Source organism: Haliaeetus leucocephalus, unplaced genomic scaffold (genome assembly GCF_000737465.1).
Source record: "Haliaeetus leucocephalus isolate CR32 unplaced genomic scaffold, Haliaeetus_leucocephalus-4.0 Scaffold702, whole genome shotgun sequence".
In the NCBI taxonomy this organism is placed as follows: Eukaryota; Metazoa; Chordata; class Aves; order Accipitriformes; family Accipitridae; genus Haliaeetus; species Haliaeetus leucocephalus.
The window spans coordinates 4248023-4271843 of record NW_010973138.1 but is presented as its reverse complement, the minus strand read 5'-3'; the positions used below and the strand labels follow the sequence as shown (position 1 = coordinate 4271843).

At 38.8% G+C, this 23821-nt stretch overlaps 2 protein-coding genes across 2 annotated transcripts in view; one reads left to right on the top strand and one right to left on the bottom strand.

The window, feature by feature from the left end:
- Positions 1-204, bottom strand: part of PIGP (phosphatidylinositol glycan anchor biosynthesis, class P) — a 4394-nt gene extending 4190 nt beyond the window's left edge. Inside the window, exon 1 of the mRNA XM_010580338.1 lies at positions 187-204. The gene's annotated coding sequence lies outside the window, so the exon portion shown is untranslated. The remainder of the gene's footprint in view (positions 1-186) is intronic.
- Positions 205-746: 542 nt separating this feature from the next.
- The window catches only part of TTC3 (tetratricopeptide repeat domain 3), a 66839-nt gene continuing 43764 nt past the window's right edge, over positions 747-23821 (top strand). The window contains exons 1-15 of the mRNA XM_010580335.1: positions 747-823; positions 1380-1465; positions 4464-4509; positions 6182-6314; positions 6741-6828; positions 8091-8144; positions 10283-10406; positions 11357-11442; positions 12236-12330; positions 14136-14198; positions 17233-17287; positions 17832-17994; positions 18142-18190; positions 19294-19417; positions 22702-22756. Of these exons, the coding sequence (XP_010578637.1) occupies positions 1391-1465; positions 4464-4509; positions 6182-6314; positions 6741-6828; positions 8091-8144; positions 10283-10406; positions 11357-11442; positions 12236-12330; positions 14136-14198; positions 17233-17287; positions 17832-17994; positions 18142-18190; positions 19294-19417; positions 22702-22756 (1210 nt within the window). The 5' untranslated portion in view covers positions 747-823; positions 1380-1390. The remainder of the gene's footprint in view (positions 824-1379; positions 1466-4463; positions 4510-6181; positions 6315-6740; positions 6829-8090; positions 8145-10282; positions 10407-11356; positions 11443-12235; positions 12331-14135; positions 14199-17232; positions 17288-17831; positions 17995-18141; positions 18191-19293; positions 19418-22701; positions 22757-23821) is intronic.

Below are 23821 nucleotides of genomic sequence, written 5' to 3'. Positions count from 1 at the left end.
CCCCCCCCCCCCCAGGGACCCCCCCGCCCCGCCCGGCGAAGCCGCTCTGCCTCCTTCCTTTCGGGGTCACGGCCTGGCTAGGGGAGGAATCCACACCCAGGACACCCTCCGCAGCAGGAGCAGGAGGAGGAGGAGGAGGAGGAGGAAGGCGGAGGCGCCCAGCCGCGCTCCCTAACCCCCCGGTACCGCGCGTCCGCCTCCCCGCCGGGCCACCTCTCGCACATGCGCAGTCAGAGACCCCCCGGCCGCCCCACCGGCTGCGGCCCCCCCTCCCCCTCGGCAGCGGGCGCATGCGCAGAGCCGGCGGGTTCGCGGCAGGCCCGCCGGCTGCCGGCCGCGCGTTGGCTCGTTCCCTTGACGTCAGGCTGTAACTAGCCAGTAGCCGGGGCCCGGCTGGGCGGGGCAGCTGGCGCGCGCGGCGGGAGGGGCTCGCTGGGGGGGGGTGCGGGAGTCGCCTCGGCCCTGTGCCCTGTGGAGCCGGAGGGGAGCGCGGCGGGCTGTAGGCGGCAGCTGGTGAGTGAGGGAAGCTGGCGGGCGCTGGGGCGGCGGCGGCGGGCGCTCCCCTCTCCCCGTCCCTCGCCGGGCTGGTGACACCCCTCCGGTGGTGGGGCTGGCTCTGGGAGGGTGACGCCCGTCTCTCCGGAGGCCCCGGCAGGGTGACGCCCACCCCACCCCGGCCCGGCCCGGTCTGTCTTGGGCGGACACCGGTGCTGTCGTCCACGGGAGCCGTGGCGGAGCCCCTCCGGTTTGCTGGAGCTCTTTGCCGCGGGGAGGACCGGGCACGGGCAGGGCTGTCCCGGCGGGAAACGCCGGGCTGCGACACGTCAGTGGCGCGCCTCGGGGCTTCCGGGGTCTAACGGCGGTGGGGAGCCCGGCCGGCCCCCGCCTCGCCTCTGGCGGAGCTGTCGGGACGGGACGGGCGCTGCCGGGCCAGCCGTCGGGCAGGAGAGGGGCCGGGCGGCCTGGGCGGGGGCCGCGCCGCTGGTTCTGTCAGACGGGGCTGCCCGCCGGAGCGGGAGGGGTGCCTGACTCCGCTCTCCCGGCATGTGGCAATAGTTCCTGAGAGGCTGCCCCTGACCCGGCTGGTAGAAACTGCCCTTCCCTCCCCTGCGTCTCGGGTGCGAGGTAGCGTGCTGGAGTACTGTCAGGCGTCGGGGCCTTCGAAGACTGTTAGTTAATCGATTTAACTAGCTTTTAACTGATGCTTTAGGTTACTGTTTTCAACGCTAACCTGTGCTATGTAAAAATAAGAACACGTGTCTTCCGCAAAACTCTTGCAAAGTGTAATTTAATGTTGTGATCATTTTAAGTCCTGCAAAGCGCATGTTATTTGCCTCTTGCCTTCCCCTCGTGTATTTCTCATAATCCTTTTCTTTCAGGATCATGTACCATGGCTGAACCTATAGCCGAATCCGAGTTTGCAGCCTTGGCTTTTTATGCTGGTGATAAATCTTGCTGTGAATTGGTAAGTAGGTTTGAAACTAGATGAAAAACTTTGCAAGATGTTCCAGTGGGGTTTATACCCAGATTTGATCTACAGAGTAACTGCTAATGTTGATTAATTCAAACTGATGCAAAGGTACCTTATACCACTGTGTGTTACTCACTTGCAGAAATACTAAATTGGGGTAGAGCATAGAAACTGTGTATCCTCTTATCAAGCAGGTTTTCCTGAATGCATATACAACTGTGTAAAAATAGGCAGTGATGCATAGGTCCTATTGGCAGAACTTGGCCAACCTGTTGGCCGTGTATCCAGGCCATACTTGGGATGATATACCTCAGAGTGACAGATTCAGTTCCTTTAATTGCAAAGCCATTGCAACTTAGTTCATGTAAGTTCAACTCTGCAAATTAACTGCAGAGCATTCACCCATTCTTTGTTCTTGTCATCTCTTACAATTTTTTTTCTAGTTCTTTGTGCCCAATAAGGCCTTTACTTATTTAGTTGTTCTTTTTATTGAATAAACTGTAGCACTCTTCTGTTTTAGTACTTCCAGGAATGCTTGCCTTGACTCTTATTTTCCCCTTCTTGCTATGCTTAAGGAATCTTAGAAAACACTGTGGTAGTTAATCTTTCTGCTGCTTGGAGAGTTCAGTTGTGAGTTAGTTATTCTAAGTGTTGCTGCTGCGAAATACAAACAAGCTGGCCTACTGTTCTTCTTCCTATGCAGAAATAAAAAGTACAGGTAAATTGAATTTCTTATTTGTACAGCTGTATCTTTATAAGGGACCGTTACCAGTAGTGAATCTCATTGGAAATTGTTGACATCAATAAAGATTTTTATTTTTTTTATGCTGTGGACAAAATGAAGTACTTTAACAGCTGTGTTAGCCTAAGATACTAGACATTTTATCTCTTAAGGTGGTGTGTGTGCCATGCTATGGAAAGCAAGCCCTTGATTCTGTGCAAGTGCTAAATCTTGGTTTTCAAGTTTGCTTTGGTGGGAATGCCACCTTGGGCTTGATGTATAGAGGGGGTATATATGTGGGGGGGGGGGGGGGTTTGTTTTGTTTTAAAATATTGTAGCAAAATGCACAACTGGAGTGAAGGAGATGTTCAGTAATCTTTCAAGATTAACTGATTTTGAAATAATAGTTAATTTTGTTCCTCTTTGTTGTTGAGTGTCCTGGTCTGTTAAATATGTTGATGTTACAATTACTTATTTTTGAGAGTAAGCCTTGATTTACATGTAATGTTGTAATAGTTCAGAAATGCTACTTCGAGTGAAATCACATAATTGCTTGTCATCACCTTAGTCAAGTTAGTAAGTCATCATTGCACAGCATGCTAGTATTTCCAGAAACTCTGCCACTGAAAGAATAAAGGTCTGTTAATTACCAACTTTATGAAGTTTCTTTAGTTTGTTTTTATACTGTTCTCCAGTCATAGTCAGAAATAGCTTTGCATTTCTTTTGAAATGATAATGCATCAATATAGAGACATGATACGTAGTATTTATTAAATGACACATATATAATGTTTGCTAAAATAATAGACTTTGTAGGGATCTGTAAAACAGAAGAAAGTTATTTATTCTTCAGCTTGAGGGGCTCATATGGAATACTGTGTTTTAAACCCATTAAAGTGTTGATACAGTATGCTGCTATGAAGTAGTAAATCAACCACTCTACTTATTTTGATATATATGTATTTATTTAAATATACATGCACTAACTGTCAAAACTTTATTATTTTTTGAAAACCTGTGTTGTCGTCTTAACATGTTTCCTTAGGTATTCTTGAACATTATATTGCTGCCTAGTACCCACTTTTGAATTATTAATTTTTAGAATACTAGTCTAGTGCAATTTAATATATTGTTTAAACTAGTAAAAGTTTTCCCATCCATTCGTAACTATTAATCTATGGACATTTTTTTAATGGCTATGCCGGTAAACTTTTTTTCTTAAGACAGCAACTAAATCGTTGTGTTAACTCTAGTAAACATGCTTTTTTCCCATGTTTGTTTTTGTTTCCTTTGTTTGCTTTTTGGCTGTGCTTGATGTGAATTATAGATTGGATCCAAAGGGGTTTCTTGTTTGGTAGTGCAAAATATTGGAGACTTTTAAGTTTCCTTGTTTTCCTCAGAAAACCATTGTCAGAAGTGCAGAAACATGTGGGATAATGGGGAATACCAGTAGTATTTTATTCTTGGGGGAAAAGCATGGGGTATTCACCCACCTCAGATTGGTCTTAGAAGATAACGAGATGCTGGTAAGCATTGAATGAGCATTATTAACATTTTATAAAAAACTCTGTTCAGAATGAGTAGGTAAATAGAAGTAATTTTCCTGTCTAGGTCCATGGTGTATGCGTGAGTATTTTAGTTGATAATAGTTAACTAAATAATTTTAGTTAATTATTAATTAATTTTGTTAATTATTAATTAATTTTGTTAATTAATGTGTCTGCATTAGTATTGTAGTTTGGGTCACGAGAATGCTTTTGAAGCAAATATCCCAATTGTCCTGTCTTTCATGTCTTGGCTTACGTTATGAAGAGGTCTTGGAGTGTGCTAGTAGGATTCATTGGGGATGACACTAGAAGATGCTTTTAAGAGTATAGGTAACATGCATCAACCATGAATGGATGCTCAATCTATGGAACTAGATTTGAACCAATGCAAACTAAAACTCCTTGAAAAGCATATAATGTGAAAGTAGACTGCTCAGTACCAAATGCTTTGCTTTATAGATTTGTTTCCTCCTTGATCATGCTGCTTGCTTATGAAGATATAACCATAACCATCTTTTATACTGGTCTAAATATGTTCAATAACTACCTCTTCTTGAGAAAAGGAATTGGTGACAGAACATAAAAATTACTTCCGTCCCTTCCTTGCCTTGATGTAAACAGTTTATATTGGTTTAATATTTAGAAACAGTTCAGCAATCATTGCTTATGGTTAGTGTAACACATTTGCAAGATGTGCAATGTTAAAAAATATGTTTGTCTTTAGGGTCATGGAGTGTTTGTACAGCAGTCGCTGCATAAGCCTAAAACAGGTATGTAAACTGAATGAATATTACATAATTTACAAATGCACTTCTTGTGCTGTGTTTGGATCTTTTGATTGCTATTTCACTTTTTTCCTTATTTTGTCTGAATAAGTAGAAAATTATTATTTCTGAGCAGAAGCATTGATATGTTCTTTTTCACTGAAAGAATTCTCATCTTTTTGTCCTAATGTAATGTGCGGAAGACTGCTATACATTTGTGAGAACAGTGTAAATAGTCAATAATACGTACATATAGGCAGTTAATGTTGTGAGGATGGAGTAAATTTCAGGCTTGTGTTCATTACCTGTGTTTTACTTGTAGCTGTGTTTTAGCTGTATAGGTCTAAAGACACATTCAACAAATGGTAACTTGTAATATGTAGGAAACTCGGATGAACACAGCCAGCTGTGTAAAATAAATTTTTGCATGTATTCAGACTCTCAGGTAATTCTGCTTCTGTTCTGAGAGTACTTGATGCCACCTTGTCGTGGTTTAACCCCAGCCAGCAACTAAGTTCCACACAGCCGCTAGCTCGCTCCACCCTCCGGTGGAATGGGGGAGAGAATCAGAAGAGTAAAAGTGAGAAAACTTGTGGGTTGAGGTACAGACAGTTTAATAGGTAAAGCAAAAGCCACGCACGCAAGCAAAGCAAAACAAGGAATCCATTCACTACTTCCAGTCAGCAGGTGGGTGTTCAGCCATCTCCAGGAAAGCAGGGCTCCATCATGTGTAACAGTTACCTGGGAAGACAAAATGCCATAACTCTGAATGTCCCCTGCTTCTTTCTTCTTCCCCTTGTTTTATGTGCTGAGCGTGATGTCATATGGTCTGGAATATCCCTTGGGTCAGTTGGGGTCAGCTGTCCCAGCTGTGTCCCCTCCCAGCTTCTTGGGCACCCCCAGCCTACTTGCTGGTGGGGAGGGGTGAGAAGCAGAAAGGGCCTTGGCTCTGTGTAAGTGCTGTGCAGCAATAAGTAAAACATTCCTGAATAACCAACACTTGTTTCCAGCGCAAATCAGAAACACAGCACCATACAAATTGCTCTGAAGAAAATTAACTCTAGCCCAACCAAAACCGGCACACACCTCAGTAGTCTGATAAGGATCTTTACCTATTAAAGAAAGTCTCTGAGGAAAATACATTATATTTTTGAAAGAGCTATGCATCACATACATAATGGCCTCTGGAGAAAAAAAGAAAAATATTGCTGATCTTTTCGTACCATGTTGCTATGTACCAAACTACTCTGGATTTATTGTAGAAAATAATTACATGGGTGCAGTTAGAAGAGGCTCGTGTTTTCTCTTGAAAATAGCATCCCTTATAGCTATTAAACAGCTGACAGCCCTGGTTAGGCTCCTCATTTAGAAGCAGGCTGCATTTATTTTAAAATGTATTATATCAATACAACAGATATGTAGAACACAGAGAATTCCTTGAGCAGGGAATGTAAGCCTGCTAGCAGGTCCCTATTATTACCTCCATATAAGTTCCCTCTCCCCGTTCAATTTATAAAAAAACCTCAAGTTGCCAGATGTAGTGTTCAAGTTTTCTTGTTTTGGTTAGATAGTAGTTAGGAATACAATGGAAATATGGAAATAACTGATGTTTTTGAATGTTTATTTGGACTTTGATGCCTGAACTGTGTAGTCTAATTCCTAACTGTTTTTTTTGAAGATGTTGATCCCTGTGAAGTATGGTGCAGTCAGCCGGTTGACACATTAAGAGAATATTGCAACGTTATTAAAATACGCATCTTTTGGCCTCTTCTCTTCAAAAGTGAAAGTAATTCTTTGGTAGCTGATTGGAGGTAAGTAATCATATTCTTGAAGTGATTTCATTAGCCATTAATTTTTTTTTTTTTTGTTACCTGTGAAAGATTGCTGTATACTTTCAGTAGTGGTTAAACTGTCTGCAGGAATGTTTTTACCAATGGGCTAAGTTAGTTAAGATCAGAAGGCAGAATTCTTGAATATACAGAAGAAAATATTAAGTATAGGTTTCTGAAGTTTGGAATCTAAGGGTGTATTTAAGTACTTAAATGGATGACCTTTATTTCAAGAGTACCAAAGACTTTGCGGCTCTTTTTTTTTTTTTTTTTTTTCCCCTCCTCTGAAGGGCTTGATTTGAGTTTGTAACCACACTCTTGGTTAGATCTAATTACTGTAAATATTAGTAATTAAGACCATGTAACACAGTGTTATTTTTCTAAATAATAACTTTTTCTGTTTTTAAGCAGTTCACAGATTTTAGACCGGAATTGGAAGAGACTTTGTGATTTAGAGGTTTTGGAAGACCTTGTTGATTTAATTAAAAAAGTTGTTGTAAGTACTATATTTTAACTTTGTGTAAGTTTTCAAGTATAAAAGGTTAATTAAATCTGTACCTTATGTAGCTTGGGATTATATCTTAAATTAGATATTTCCTTTTGCTGGAGTGAATAAAATGTCTGATAGTTGAGTTGCAGGTTTCTAGAAAGAAAGTGTCATAGGCTTTATTACAGTTGGGATAACTTACTAAATATTCACAGACTCAGTAATTTAGTTGACTGGGGCCCTTGTAAATTGCTAAGAAAGAGTGTCATATAAGTAAGAAAACCAGCACCATTCATGGATGAACAAGTTACACTTTTTTTTTCCCCTCTGTTATTTTTCCCTCATTCAACAAATGGTATTTAAAATTTGCTACTGTTGCTGACTTAAACCAGAAACATAACAATGCAGAGGAGGGAATGATAAAAAAAATGTTCTCAGCAGCTGAAGGGAAGAGATTTTTTTTTTTTTTATTTAGGTATGACACATTTTAAAAAAAAATTCATATGTTGAAATTCTGTGCTTAACCCCAAGCTACACTTTTCCAGTCCACCTTACCATTGTATGACTTTCTGTGATTAGGTATTCATGTACTATATTGATCTTGTGGATTCATACTTCCTTATGCTCTTTTTGCGGCTTCCTCCTTCAGGCTATCCGAGTGCTCTATTTTCTCCTTCTTGTACTTTAGGATGTCCCTGCAGTTTTTCCATTTTGCCTCATGTGATGGTTTCTTTGTGCTGTTTCCTCCTCTGGTAGTCTCCCATTCGATCTTTATACGAGAGGGTCTGTATATATTCCCACCTCTCTGTTTACCTCTGCTTCCCTCTTCTTACTTCCTCAGCCTGTATCTCCTTCTCCATGTAAAAGATTGTATATCCAATAGTAAAATTCATTTGGAGGAGCAGAAGATCTCAGGAGAGGAAGTACTGTTGTTTTGGATGGTTTTCATTGGATGTATCAACTGGTTCTTTGGTATGTAGATAACCGCAGAAGCGGTTAAAGTGGCTGCCTTCCCTAACCAGATGTCACAGCATCCATGCATTCTCTATTTCCACATCAACATTTATTTATTTTTCAACAAAAATAATAGGGCATTTGCTATTGAACACAAGAGTATTTCCTGAAATTTTGAAATGGACCAGAGCAACTGTCCAAATGATACTGTATTCAAGCAGAACAGAAGATGTTACTGGGTTGAATCTGAGCAGATAGAAATTAAACTTATTGATCTTAATAACTTGATTTTCATTTGTTTTCTATCCCTCTTCCAGAACGTTCCACCTTTTATTGGTGGCATACTGAGAATTGGCAGCAGAATAGAAAATGTAAGTTTCTTGAATTAGTTTTAATAGGAATACTTCTTTATGTGTGAATAGAAATAAAATATTTGTATAAATATCTAAAACTTTAAAATGCTTGCATAAATAAATCAAGTCTGTAGTTTTTGGAGTATGTAGTATATAGGACTGGAGTTGCCAGTTGTTGCCAGTCTGAGCCACAAAATGAAATCTGGGTGTGACAGGAACTGTGAAATAAATATTGTTTGTGTAAGAAGAACAAAACAAGTGAGAACTTTGGAGGTAGTTCACATGCTGAAAATAAATGGTTTCTCTTGGAGGTTGCTACTGCAGTGTGGTTGGGTGAGTTTAGGTTGTGCAGCTGGAGCCCAGGCCAGCCCTCCAGTATCCACTTTGGTACCTGCTGGTGGCTTTCCTTGTTGGTTGCGTGCAGATATGCCATTTCTTGTTGAAGGCTTATTCCTTTGAGATGTCTCGATGCTCTCTCTGCCTTCAGTGTTGAAGATTTCTAGATTCCCTCCCGCAAGCACACAGTATCTATATGGTGTGTTTTGCTTTGTTCTCTATTTCTGTGCTGGTGTTGGTGTGTTATGCTGAAAGTCTAGGTATGGGCAAAAGGCAAACATGCTTTATATGTAAAGACAAGAAGTTATTGTTAGTACAGTTGAAGTCTTCCAGAATGAATTATTGCAGAAGAAAGAAAATGAAGAAACAAATACTACTAAACAGAAAAACTCTCTAATGATAATAATAGTACAGTTAGAATTGTAATATGCGCACTTCCTAGTATCTGACCCTTTTGCAGGTGTTGTGCTTATCCTTGTACTGCTCCTTGAGATCCTAAAGTGAAAGGCTTCTGTCTGGTGTTTGCATATGTGGGGTGGAGGGTATAGTCATTGCTAGCTGGAGTTCTTTGCTGCGAGGACTGCTGTTGATGTTTTCTTCTTCCTTATCCTAGGATCTACCTAGGTTCCTTTTCAAACCAAATTAGCCATAACCACCTGATCAGAAGAAAAATTGCTGTTACAGTTAAAACCCAGTTAAAATAGAGCTCTAAGCAGGTCAGGACAAGCTCAGAGCAAGCCTGACAAGTCACAGTGCTGTGGCCTTGCAAGCTCTGTACAAAGCCTGTGGCCTATTACTAGCAAAGGCAATGCTGTATGAACGGGCTACAAGGCTATGAGCAGGGCTAAGCTTGATCTCTGCAATGATGCAGAAATTCTCCTCTTTGGAGACAGGTTGGAAATGTTTTATGAGATTCTCAAACAGCAATATGGATTCAATCTGAAGGACTGTGAATGGCAGAGTAAGAGTGTGGTTTGGAAACCTGCTGATCCATCTTCATTACCAAATTCAGTGTACAGTAGAACTATACTTGTTACATTTTTCAGCTTGTAAACTTTGGACTGTGAATGTTCTTAGTTTCCCTGTGTTTGTCACTTTTTTCCCCACTTCCTAGTTTCTGCTGCCTGCTGTAGGTTAACTGCAAAAGCTAAAATAGAAACATTGAAATTAGAAGAAAATATCATGTATTTTTAGTGAAGTGTCTTAGTCATGTGGGTTTTTATATAATTTTTCAAAATCTGTAGGCTCAGGTAATGTGGGAGTATTCCAGGCAACAGACATTCTTCACTCGATTCCTCTCCTTCAAATAAAGCTCTGTAGCTCAAACAATTAAATTTAGTTTGAGTAGAAGGGAAGTCATGATTTATGGAATTAAGTCTTAGCCCTGCCTGCATGTCTAACAGCCTGGAGAATTTTGCTTTTTTTTAATCAGGCTTGTCACTTCACACTGAGGCAATTTTGTGTGCAGTCATCAAAAATAAGTTTCTAAATGAAATTCTGTAATTTGAATGGCTCCCCTGTCTCCTGTTGAAAGAATGACTGTTTTCATTTTGTGAATATGCTGTATTATGCTGTGCTTGAGTTATCCAGATACTTATATTTGTCAGCTGTTGTCTATTTCAAAGGCTAACAAATCAGGAACAAGTGCATAGTCTAAGTGCTACAGTAGTATTGGTTGTTATATTTACATGGAATGCTTTCACTATATTGCCAGTGAGCTGTTGGCTTGTTTTGTGTTTGTTGTTTTTGTTTTAAGACCTTGTTTTATGTAGAATTAGTTACCATTTTTTCTTTATTTTCCTTTTCTTCGATTGAAATAGGGTGTCTTTGATGTTGGGGATGCACTTGATTGGGTTAGATACACAGGTGATGTCAGTATTCTGCAGAGGCTGGAGAAACTTGGTGATTTTGGTTGGATCTATCTTGAAATTTTCTTTGCTGAATGTAAGTATGACCACTTCTGAAGAAACAATGGTGAGGAAAGTAATTCGTGTTGTAATTATCAAATAGTTAATGTTTGTGTGTATTTCACTACTCTGGGAGTGACTGGAAAAATAGTGGTGGTGGTGTGGGTTTGTTTTTTTTTTTTTTCTTATTTGAACCAGTCAATTCTTCCTTGAATCTCTGTATGTGGGTAGTATTCATGGTGCACATGCTGTTTCTGAACAGGAGTTCAGAACGTTTTTTTCACTTTGGTGTCTATTATGGGCTGTATGCACACCCTGTATGGCTTTAACTTAGGGTTAAGTTGAAAGTTGCCTGAAATATTGTTTGGGTCTTTCTGTTAAACGTTTGGCAGAGGATTTTTTCAAAATATTGAGATGTTAGTCATATTTAAAAAATTAGCTTATGTAGCTCATGGGAGTTACCGTAAGATATTAACACTAGCAGCAGAACTTCTGCTGAAATTACAAAAAGCTCCCAGGCCTGCTGTATTTGACATGTGTTAAATGGCTCATATTCTGATCTTTTTGCATATATGCATTCTAACTCAGCTGTTGCAGTAAGCAACAGGGTAGTAGAAATGGAACTTGCATGTAAGGAGAAGAATCTTTTTATAGTTAAGCACTGAATTACAAATTCTTTTAAATACAAATCTTTAAAAATGCAAATTCCTTAAAATACAATTGAGTTTTACCTGATTGCTTGAAATTAGGGAAGTACTTAAACATTTTGCAGTCTGCAGCCCGTTATTTTGGGCTTATCCAATAATAAATAATTCCTTTTCTTTTGAACATTTCTGTTGCTTAATTTGTTTCTGTTATTTAGTTGGTATGTCAAATTTTGCTTCCAGTCAGAAAACAGAGCATGATTCTTAGCAGCAGAAGATAAACCCTACTTCTTGTCTTTGGTAACTTCTTCACCCATTGTGTTTTTCTGAATTTTGTCTCCAGGCAAACGTTACATTACTAAAGTTGCTTTGGAAGATTGTAATTTAGTTGAAGAATTTAAAGCTGTGACCTGTGAAAACTGTAGGAAGGTGAGAGATGATGTCAGAATGTGTTCGTGCTTTTCTTATTTTATTGTTAATTTTGGGGGAGTTTTTAATGATCAAAGATTATAAAAATGACCAAATGATTAAAGATAAAGGTTTCAAAAGCTTGAGTGAGTAATTGTCTGGTCATAAATAGTTACCTTGAGAGATCCTGGCCTAATAAACAGAACTTCAGTTGTTTACGTTGCCAGTGTATATTGGAGAGTGTTCCCTTCCTCACCCCCCCAAAAGCTCAAGGAAATGCAGTTAATATTGGTAGAAGATTGTTCAACTTGATCCTTTTAACACAGAAATAAGACGCTCTCGAAGTGTTTGCCATGTGTTCCTTTAGTGTAGATGTTGGGGCTTTTTTTCTACAGAAGTCTGGTTAATTCCTGTGTCTTCCTTGCTACAATTCTGTAGTTCAGGAGCTACGCTGAAAGGCGCTGAGTAGGGAACTGGTTGAGCTGTGCTGTACTCAGCCTACCTTGCTGTTTGACACGTGCTCACTTTTGATGATGACTATATTATGGAACCCAGGAGAGCTTCTGAGTTAGTCCTGCTTTTTAATTATTGTTCATTGTATTCTTATCTGCATAACATTTTCATTTGTACACTTTTAAGCTTATTTAATTGCAATGAATTAAAAGTATTAAATTAAAACTAATACTGTATACGTAACATTCTGTTTTTACAAGCATAAAAACTTAGCTGCCTCTTGTCAAATGTTTTCTTTACCTCTCATTGCAAATGAGTTTAATTACAGTGGTTACTGAATTGTTTTTTCTTGATTTCACAGAACAGTGAATCTATGAAACAAAAAGGAAATGAGGAATTTTCCCAAGGAAACTTTGATCGTGCTATAATGTCATATACTAAAGCCATAGAGTTTTGGTAAGAACTAAACTGGTTAACTAGACTGTGTTATATAATATGTATTCAGTTTATTCAGATTTATCCTGATTTTGCGTAATTTGGCATGAACCAAATGATAATCCAATTTAAAAAAAAAGCTATGTAACAAGTTTTTTATTCTGTTTTATTTCTTGTTACTAATGGTTGTTTGCACTTTTACTGCCCCAAAAGTCCTGTTAGGGTCTAAAGTTGATCTAAAATGACTCACAGTAAGTATAGTAAACCTGAAAGGAAATAAGTTATTTGGTGTGAACAGCCACTTCTGTTATCCCTCCTAAATACTCTTCCAGCAGAACACTATGACCAACTGTTGTAAATACTTATCTTAGCTATGATGCAGAACGAGTGAACAAGAACAAATACTTACTTTTAGGTATCTTCTCTTAGCAACTCTGTATGCAACAGGCTTAATTTCCTTTTGTAAGTCTTGTTTAATTTCTTCCTAAAAGTTCTTTGCTGAAAGACTTTGGAGGCTTTCCTGGGCTCTATAAAGGGGCAGGGAGATAGAGATTAAATGAGAATTTATGTCACACGCACGTAGAGCATTTGCCCCTTTCCTATAGTCTGCACGGAATCTCAACAAGTTACAGAACTCTGGTTTGTTGCCATTGCTACTTGCATTGTAGTCGTGCAAATGCTGCTCTTATAATTCCTGGTGCCTATGAAATATGGTGAAATTCATAAAGTCCCACCTTTCATAAAAATTTGATTGTGCAAAGTGTTTTATTTTTTCATTTTGAAGTCTGTAGCTTTAGAATTGTGCAGTTGAAAGGATTAGCATTTTGCTGATGTCTTCAGATTTTGTGTCACATAGTAGGATACATTTCAATCCCAAATTCAAGCTGATTTCAGCTTCCTTGAAAAGTTGGGTAGGCTGACTTCCATCAAGTGATTGTATCTGAGATGATGGAGCAGGCTAAGAAGGTTTTGCTCAGGGTACCTGATGAGGGGGAGGGAGGAGCAGAATTCAGTGAAAGAGCAAAGGAAATCCCATGGTTTAGAAAGAGCAAAGGAAGTCTCATGGTTTCCAGGGGCTGTAGAGCTGAGCTGCTGTTACAGCTATTTGTTAGAAATTGTTCTTTGTCCTTAAGACCCTGCTGGAAGGTGAAGGATAGCTCAGTGATGTCTAGCAGCTCGGGTATCCTTCATCTGCTCTGTGCACTGTCTTCTCTTTCTCATTCACCTAGTGTGACTTTCATCTGCTTCATCATCACACTCCTTCCCCTAAGTAGCTGCATCCTCCCTTGGCTTCCTTTCAAGTGGTTGCTGGATTACATTTATCAGTTTCCCCCTCTCGTTCTCCATTAGGTATTTTGGGGACAATGCCTCAGCTCTTTAGAACTGCTGTTCAGTCTGCCCAGCCAGGCAGTCAAGCTAGCTGCGCTTTTTTTTTTTTTTTTTTTTTGAAAAAAAGCTGAGATTGTAGGGAACATACTAGCCGCACCTGTGGACCATTTGAGATGTGCTTTGAGCTGGGGAAGAAGTTTAAATCTCTCTCTCTTCTGTGTTTTTTTTGTTGTTATTTTTTTAAAGTAGGCTGAGAGTGATTTGAATTGATTGAAGTTGCATTAGTGGGCCCAAATATTACAAATTGTTACACAATTAAAACTAATATTCTCAGTGATTTGACTTGTAAATCAATGGGTCTATTCAAGGAAGCTTGTATGTAATTGTTGGTGCTAGAGTGCTTGCAGACAATTACTTTTTTTTTCTCCTTAAGATTTTCAAAAGTAATATACATTACTAACTCTTCATGATTGATTGGTTTTTTTTGTTTTTTTAAGTCCTGCAAACCATCTTCTGTATGGAAACAGAGCTCTTTGTTTAATTCTCACAAGGCAGTACAAGTAAGTAACCCTTTGTTTATAATCTGAAATGTTGTGGTGTTCTGCAGTTAAAAATCGGCAATATACTTAGGAAAATAGTATTTTTAAAACTTAAGTATACAGTAGTTGTGATGTTACTACCTCATAAAACTGATATTAAGAAAAATGAATAATATTAGCTGTATCTGCTGACAGATGGTAATAACATTTAAAATTTGGGGGTGGGGGGGTTATACAACAGGAAAAAAAATCTCAGTACCAGTAAGTATTGTGATTTTTATTAAACCTCTTGAAGAAGAGATCAGTGTGGGTATGAGACTTATTTTCCTTAAGCCAGCTGTTAAGATAAAAATCTTGTTTATGAGCAAGGTGAATGTATACCTTTTATGTAAAGCCAACCCAAGAATTTATTGTTAGTATCATTGAAGTCTTAAAGGTAGAATGGTTGTTAGTCCAGATCTAATTGTTGAAATAAAAAGAAATAATAACAATGTTTTGCTATTAACTGGTAAATCTGGTATCCACATGATTTTTAATTTCTGCCCATTTTCCTGGTATTGTGCTCACCCCTCCACTGCTCCTCTGTGTGGCTACTAAGTTGACAGTTCCGTTGCTGTAGCAGTGGGGTTAGAGAGCTGTCAGCATGTATGAGTCCTTTTCCATGAGGAATGTGATGTTCATGCTGATGGCTTGTCCTTCCTCACTCTGGGATCCACTTGAGGTCACTTTTGCATTTGCTAACATGGTATTACACCTTTGCTCTGTCATTGTTGGTCTGCAAGACCCTGTTACATCTGAGTTTACTATACATGGTGCTTCTTATGGATATTACTTTTTCTTTGTTACTCTTAAAGTCATATTTGTCCAGATTTGGCATGTCTTTCACTGACCATTGGTGAATTGTTTCTAAGTCATGGGGTCTCCAGTGCCAAGCGTGTGCCCCATCTCTTGACATCTTCTGCCTGTACTCCTTTGTTGCGTCCTGTATCTCCACTTCTCAAGGCCTCTGCTGTCGTATCAGGCTTGTATTTCTTTACAGGACATCATCATTTTGGAGTCATTCTGTATAAATAGTAGTAACAAGCAGTTATGTCATCACAATCTATGGTTGTACCACACAAAGATAAACCAAAGTAGAACAAATTAGCCATAGATGCCTGGTCAAATTAGAGAAATTGATGTCACAGTTAAACCAAGTAAAAGAAAACTGCAGGCAGGTGAGACTGCCATTCAGGCTGAGCAAGACTGAGATGACTCAGTCCTGAGGTTTTGCAAAGTCGGTACTGAGCTTATGGCCTGCTATTGGTAGTGGCAGTACTGTATTATGGGACTACGCAGTTATACAGTGTTCTCCGGATCATCTGCTGGAGTGTTCATAGCTTTACTCAAGGTGTGTGTATTCCTCCCATTTTCAGAGCCTCGTGAGAGGCAGCGGTCGTGTTCCCTCCCAGGCTTTGGTACGGGACAGGACCTTTCACTGCAGCTGCGCTTCGTGTTGTGATGTTTTGACAGTGTCGGGGGCAACTTTCCTAGCACTGCACAAGGCTGTCGAAAGGTGGCACTGGAGGAAGGACTGGGGGGGTGAAAACGAAGCACACGCTAGAGAACAACTGTAACAAATAACAGCACGCGCTTGAGAAGAAGACAAATTGCTTCAGTTTTTTCTGATCTTTTCAACTGCTTTTATAATCCCTTAGTATTCTGAGGTTCTGTACCCCACTATCTGTCTCTTACTCAAGCATTTTTTCCTTGTGTCTGCTTCCTTTGCCATATGAATATGGTGCAATTTCTCCCATTTGAATCACTACTTCTATTGTTGGGTTTTTTAATGACTTATTTTTTAAAATGTATTGCCACACCTCCAAATTCTGCCATTCCTACCTGGGCTTTCTTATTTTGGGGTGTTTTTGTGGGTTTTTTGTTGTTGTTGTTGTTCTAACTTGCTTTCATTTCACTGAATTAATTCTTCCTGAAATCTCTGAAGAATTTTGTTGTGTAAAACATACTCCTTGTTTTGAAATTACTGTCTTTTTCAGGCTTTTCTTTAGTATCTGGCTTTTGTTACCACAGAGCTCATCCTCCTCCTTCAGATCCCTCTGTACAAGTTTTCCTGCTGTAATGGTTACAAAAAACAGTGGTAGTGACTAGGCAATTTATGAACAGTTTCATGTGAAACAAGCTGTTTTTTCCATATTCCTTCCCTTTGTGGAGGTAAAACAGTTAATGCCTCATAGGCCTTTGCAGGCCTCTCAAGTTAGGTCTCGCTGCAGACATTTTCTGAAGACCTCACTGAGTCAGCATGACCCAGCTATCAAAGGAGTGAGTTATTTGTGAGCTTTCTCATCTGAAATAATCTGTATGCGACTGCTCTTTGTTGTAATTTACTACATCCTGCTTATCTGACACGCAGCTGTAGTTCAGATACATAAACTGCGTAACTGCCTGCTTTGGGCAGCACTGGTTTCAGCAGAGGCCATTGCTGCTGCTCTGTGTTCTCTGCTGTAGCCATAGGGATAGTCTGCTTCTCTTCTGACCTGACCAAAATTGTAATTCTGGTTATTCCATGACACCTATATAAAAAGCCAGAGATGGGTATGTTCTTCAGGCTTCAGTAGTTGGGAGTTTTTGTCTTTCAGTGCTCAGCAGTTAATACATGCACCCTCAAATCTCTAGCTATGATTACGTAACTACTCTCCAATGTGATTTCTGTCAAAATCTTTAAGTTTGGTAGTCAGGCTTTTTTATTAAGGCTTTGTTTTTTAAAGGAACGTTTTGTTAGAACCCAGTTAAGGGGTAGGTACATATGCAGAAATGCTGGAAAACGTGGTAGGTAGGGGGAGGGAATAAATATCTGATGGGCGAAATATTTGAGACTGTGACATTATAACCCAGGTAAGTTTCAGCTAAGAAGTGTTATCAGACCATGTCTTCACACAGGTGAATGAACTGTTCTTTTATTCACTTTGTATTTTTATGGTGCCTTGTATATCTGATCTGTAGATTTTTCTGAAGTATAAATAATAAATACCTCTTCTTTTTCCCTCCTTTCTCTAAGGAGAGCCCTTGCTGATGGAAAAAGAGCCACTATTTTGAAGCCTAATTGGCCAAAGGTTAGTTCAATGTACATTTCAATATTGTCTTTTGTTGGTACTGTAAACCAACATAACCCAGAGTCTTAATTACAGGTTTGACCCAGGTAGATGTAACATGTTGTAAGTGTTGTTACATGGTGTTCTGCATGTGTAAAGACAGAAAAAAACATTTATTTTGTTGTTGTGTGTAGCTATGTTATCACAGTGCTTTAAAAAGAATATACATAGTCCTTACAATAAAAAAAATCCTGATTAATGACCAACTTGTATTTTTCAGTATTTGTGGCCTAAAGAAGAGTAAATAAGGGATAGTTACAAAATTGCAAAGTAGTAGTTGAGATTAGGGGAAAAAGCAAATTTGCTCTTTTCCAAAGACAGAGCCTCGATGCTACTCCCAGTGAATTATCTTTCTGTTTCAGTGTGCTGAGTGGTTGAAAACTTTGAAACAGGTGTTGAGTATATAAAATTTTATTTTGTATTGTCTACTGCAGCTGTTTTGGATATAAATTGTTTTCTTATTTGTGTGAATGAACGCTTGAAAGTCAAACTCATGCCCATGTAGGGTCACTACCACTTCTGTAAGGCGCTGTCATTACTGGGGGAACACGAACTGGCTTTGGAAGCTAATGAGAGAGCTCAGGAACTATGCAAGAATATTCTTGATGGACTTAAGGACCTTATTCAACAAAATGACAAGTTAAAGAAGACATTAGAAGAAATCAATGGTAACCTTTTCTGATTTCAAGATCTACCTTGAACATAGCAAAATTCCTTCATTGGTAACTTTCCTTTGAAACTAGCTAATTCCTTTTTGCTTTTTGGTGTTGTTTTTTTTTTGTTTTTTTTTCCCCTTCCTATATAATTTTCTATAGGTATTAAACAACATAAACAGAAGCCAAAGAAGTCGCTTCTTGAGAAAAAGTAAGCAAGTGTCAAGTTTGTTTTTGGTTTTTTTTTTAATAATTAGCAATGCTTAGTATAAGATTTAAGTAATACATAGCATAGATATTGCTTAAATTGTCAGTAAATAAAAATGGAAGGAATAAACTTAAGAGAACTGCAAACAGAGTGCAGCCTAGGAGTAAAGATGACTTTCAGGAACTAAATAAGCTACCTTGAGATGTGTTCCACTTCCAAGCAGTTTGCTTCAGCATTAAGTTTTACCCATGTTGGAAATAACAGGAAACAGTTACATTTTCATGGGTTTTTTTCCTCCCAACTTGAAGTACTTTACTGTTGAGGAAATTTGGTGCCTGAAAATGTCAGTGCAATCACACCCGTTTTTTTTGTGTTAACTTTGCTATATAAAGCTCGCTAGGAGATTAAGCTGATTTGAAGAACTGAATGCTAGCAAATGCATTTTGACAATGATAAAAATGAACATGTATCCTAATTTTTAGAAACTTGCTTTCACCACATCTATTCTGTGCTTTTGCCTTGCCCAGAGAGAGTGAGAGCAATTCCATATCACGGATTCAGCTAAGTTACAATATATGCTGTAACTTTAATATAAAACATTTTTCTGAAAGATCTTTTGATTTTTTTTTTTTATTGGTCTACCTGTAGTGATGTGCTATCTATCATTCAGAAACAGTACAGTAAGTAAACTACTAAACAGCTTTTTGTAAACCTGAAAATTCTGCAGGAACTTAAATTTGTTTCCCTTCTATATTGCACAAATAAAATGTGGCATTGGGCAAGATTGATTTTTTTTTTTTTTTTTTAATTACCATTTTTATTATTTTTTTTAAAGTGCAGTAATTCAGTTCCTGTTCCTTTTATAGAAAATGGTGCTTTTTTTGGTGTTATATTTTTGCATAGCCTTGGACTGTGCAATTTGAAGGTATAAAAAATGGCTGTTTGATCAAATCCTTTAAATATGCTTATGCCATTACACTTCTATGAGGGGTAGACTTCCTGTATTTGTCTTTTTTTTTTTTCATGATACATGTATGGTGTGTGTCTTAAATACGGGGAAGACATTGACACTGGAAGAACTCGGGTTCTCTCTTTTTACATATCAGAGACTGCATTTCTTCAGAATCTCATTTAATAATCTCTGAAGAACAAAAAGAAATAGAAAAAGACAGAAAGGGAACACAGTCTGATCCTAAAGATCATCATTGTCATCAAAAACATGATACCAGGGTAAGTTACGCTACAGCCAGCATTACAAGACTGTGTGTTGATTTACATCGTCCTGGAATGTGTTATTTAATGGTGTGGCTGAAATTTTGTGGCTACTGTGTTTTAATAATTGTGTACTTTGTCAGCCAAGTACACTTCTCTTGTAATATTTAACTCTCAAATCTATGTTCAGAACTTTGGATTTAAAAGGAGGTGATTGCTTGAATGAGAAGGTGGAGGCTGTATGTTATGATGAGGAGAGGGGTCTCTTTGGGCTTCTTGAAAGTGAGACTAAAGTCATGTCTGATTTAATCAACTGTCCAGTCCTGCCTGTCAATATGCATTCAGATCTGGGCTTTCATTTAGCTTTAGGAGGGGATTTAGTTAACGTGTACTTGTGTAATGGAGTTCAGTGGAAGATGCTTTAGCCATAGTTAAATCACATACAGGGCTTTTGCTATACTGGAGCATTGTTTTGCACTGATATTGTGATTTTAAGGTATTTGCATGGTTATAGGCCGTTATTTTCATGCTCTGTAAACAGATTTCTTTTGTATGGGAAAAACGCTGGTTGAATAGTATGCTTAACTGGATTGTATTTAAAACTAGGGGTTTGTGGTTCTCAAATATCAGTGTGGCTTGTGTGTTTAAAACAAGTGTAGTATAGTTCCAAAATGCAAGGTGGACTTGTGTTATTTTAGTAGCCCTTTGTAATTATTTAGATTCATTCTTTCAATTTAAAAGACTGTTTACAAGCACAAATATTTTACTAGATTATGTTTATTAACTTTTTGGTGAGAAAGCCTTAAACGAGAAAGTGAAGCTGTTGCAGGGGAGATTTAGACTGCTTAAAGAAGCACTGCCAAAGGTAGCAGCAAAAGTGGTTTTATTGAATTAAGATGTTGTAGAAGTGAGGCTTAAAGAAGTCCGATGACAAGGTTCAGTCTATTACTCTACTGCACAGAGGGTATAATAATGATTCAAAGTTACCAATACAAGATCTTAATGCCCTGTGATACAAAGTTATGCGCGATAGCGATCACTTACCAAAGATCTGCAGTTGGTAGGGGGTCTCTCAGCCATGAGGAGTAACCTTGAGAGGTGTCCCAACTCGAGATCATTGCCATGCTGCCAGTTACTTAGGAGGAAGAGCTCAAAAAAAGCTCGCTCAGGCTGTCATATTTATGGAATAAAGTGGTTGGCTCGTAGTCAAATTACGTGCGATGGAAAAGGTAAGCATGAGACTCCTTGTACCCACAAATTCCTTTGTTCCTTGACCAAATTAGTTTTGGAAGAACCATCTGCTATTTATGTGTTAATCGCATGATCGGTGTTCCGGTTTCAAAGCTCGTATACATCAAAGCTCACCATGTCACCCTGTCCCTGTGTGGGTTTTCAGAGAACAGGTTGGAACTAGAGAAGTTCATGGCCTGGTCACAGCCTAAGCCTTTACTTCCTTTGGAGCCTGAACCAAACTACCACTAGTTTGGTCAAGGAGTCAAGTGCATCCATCACAGAAGCTTAATAGAGTAAACTTCATTCTCTTTTCATGGTTGATTTTTGTTCCTGAAAAATAATTAAACTAAGGATACATGTTAGTGAAGGATGACCAAAGAAATCCACCAACAAAAGCCTCTAAATCTGGCTTTTAAAAGGTTATTTTACTGTTGAAAGTGCAATGGTGTACTATGTTGTTGTGGTTTAACCCTGGTAGGCAGCTCAGCCCCACACAGCTGCTTGCTCACTCCCCTCAGCAGGATGGTGGAGAAAATCCTAAGTGTAAAAGTGAGAAAACTCATGGGTTGAGATAAAGACAATTTAACAGGCAAAGCAAAAGCTGCACACACAAGCAAGGGAAAATAAGGAATTCATTCACTACTTCTAGGAGATCTTTAGCCATTTCCAGGAAAGCATAGCTGCATCATGCATAATGGTTACTTGGGAAGACAGATGCCATAACTCCAAATGTCCCCCCTCTTCCTTCTTCTTCCCCCAGCTGTATATGCTGAGCATGACGTCATATGGTCTGGAATATCCCTTTGGTCAGTTGGGGTCAGCTGTCCCAGCTGGGTCCCCTCCCAACTTCTCATGCACCCCCAGCCTACTTGCTGGTTCGGCCGTGTGTGAAACAAAAAAGGCCTTGACACTGTGCAAGCAACTGCCTAGCAATAGCTAAAACACCCCTGTGTTATCAACACTGTTTTAGTCACAAATCCAAAATGCAGCACCATATGAGCTGCTATGAGGAGAATTAACTTCATCCCAGCCAAACTGAGCACATATATTTTTATTGCTTAAAAAACACCCACCCCCAAAAAAGTGGAGAATTGGGGGATTTTTTGGTGCTTACCTTGTTTTAGGTGGATTTTGCTACTGGATGTCAGTGGAATTTCCCAGCTGTTGCTGTCTTAGTGCCTATCTCATTGCCAGTATCAAGGGGAGCCTGTAAACTATTCCTGTGCATAAATTTTCTTCAGTGGTGTGCTTTGTTAGACACGTGCAGACTGTGACAGTCATGCTGTAACAGCTTGGAATTAAAAATTTAATAACCAACCTCCAGTTTGTTTACAGACAGTTCTTCTCTTTCACACTAATTATTAATTTAAAGAAACATTTATACCTCTTTCTGATTGTCTTTACTGTCATTGTAAGATAATTAATAAACTGTTTGTTATAATTTAGCCTATAAAATGTGTTATAAATAAGCTATATAATATAGAAAAAAAGATGATACATAATGTGAATCTACTAGCAAGGTCAAAACAATTTAGCACATACAAGTGGAAAAAAAACCCTTTCAGGTTTCACAGGAGGGTGGCGCAGCAAAAAAAGATGACTCATTAGTGGGGAAAATGAAACCAACGTACAAGGGCAAACGGAAGGAAAAGAAACTTAGAACTTGTTGAAAAACAAAGCGATCATTAGAATGCACAAGAAGTGCTTAAAGATTTTTGGCTGTCTTACGAAAACTTTCATCTGCTTTTATGCTATGAAAATCTTCATAATGTAGGTCTGTAAATTTTCTTCCTTAAGGATGAACATTACTGCGAAAAAGGCTAGTATGTGTTAGACTAGTAAATAATATTAATTGATATGAATTTGGAGGAGAAAAGCGTAAGTGTGCAAATGCAAATAATGAAATGATTTTTCTTTGCCTGTTGATTGGGGACAAAATACACTGTATTATCATGATTTCTTTGTTTAAATGTCAGTGTTCTGGGTTTTTTCTTTGTTTAAATTTAGTGAGCGATATCTATTTGTTTTTTGTTATCTGTGTAAAACCAAACTAACGTATTTGTCATTAGGTGACTGACATCCAAAGAACAGAAAGCAAAGGTTGGTCTCTGGAGTTTCCACCAAGTGAGTTCATTTCTGCTATTCGTCAAGTCTGAGTTGGTTCTTCCCTTGCTGTTGCCATTATTAATGAGCAAATGTGTATCTAGTGTTATTTTCACAACACTAGTAAGTGTTCAGTACGCTGTCATGTTTTATTTCTTTTCCTGTTAGGGTGCAGTTACTTAGATACTGCTCCTCTCCTATATTTCTGTCTTTTTTCCTTCACACTTTTATAATTTGAATCTACATGGATGAATTCAGAATTGAAACCGGAACTAAAAAGTAGAATGCTGAGTCACATGATAGAAATGCTTTCCCTCCTTCTGAGACAGGTATAGGATCTAAAAGGTTCTAAATTTGACAAGTATGTGGGTAGTTTCAGTGTTCATAATTCATTTGTGATTACTAAAAGCTCCATATAGGTCCTTAAGAAAATGATCCTGCAGTTAGAGAGGAAGGAGGCCACAAAATATTTGTCAGAGGTAGAAGTTGGTGTGACTTATTGTTCATGTCTGTTTTTTTAATTAATTAAAAAAAACAACAGAACAATTGTTTTATAGGGAGAAGTCCCACCCCCCCAAAACTCCCACAGAGACAGTTACTTTACTGTGGTGAAAGTGAAGTGCAAGCAGTTCTGATCTTCAAAGTGAAATCTTTTCCTGAATTTTGCTTGGGTTTTTTATCACCTGCTAAACCTGCTGTAACCAAGAAAGCATAAGGTATTTCCCTGACATTCAGAAATTTTTCTTATTTATAATGTTTGTTTTGAATACTCCTACTGGATCTGGAGCAGCTGCATGCTCACACTGTATTCTGAAGTTGTGACCTCCAAGGCAGTGGGTCCTTCTAGTCCTGACCATGCAACCATGTGAAGTCCTTGGTGTCCAGCCATACTGTTCTTTGGACTTCACGTACTTAAATACTTAGCTGAATGGGTGCCAAAGTGCCAAAATTTAATTTTGGGAAACCAGTGGAGATACATTACAAAATATTATTTTAAAATGATCAGTAGGAGGAGTGATCTTGCTCTTGTAGACTTTGGACGTATGCAAACATCTTGAAGAAATAAAGGATTTATTGGGAGATGGA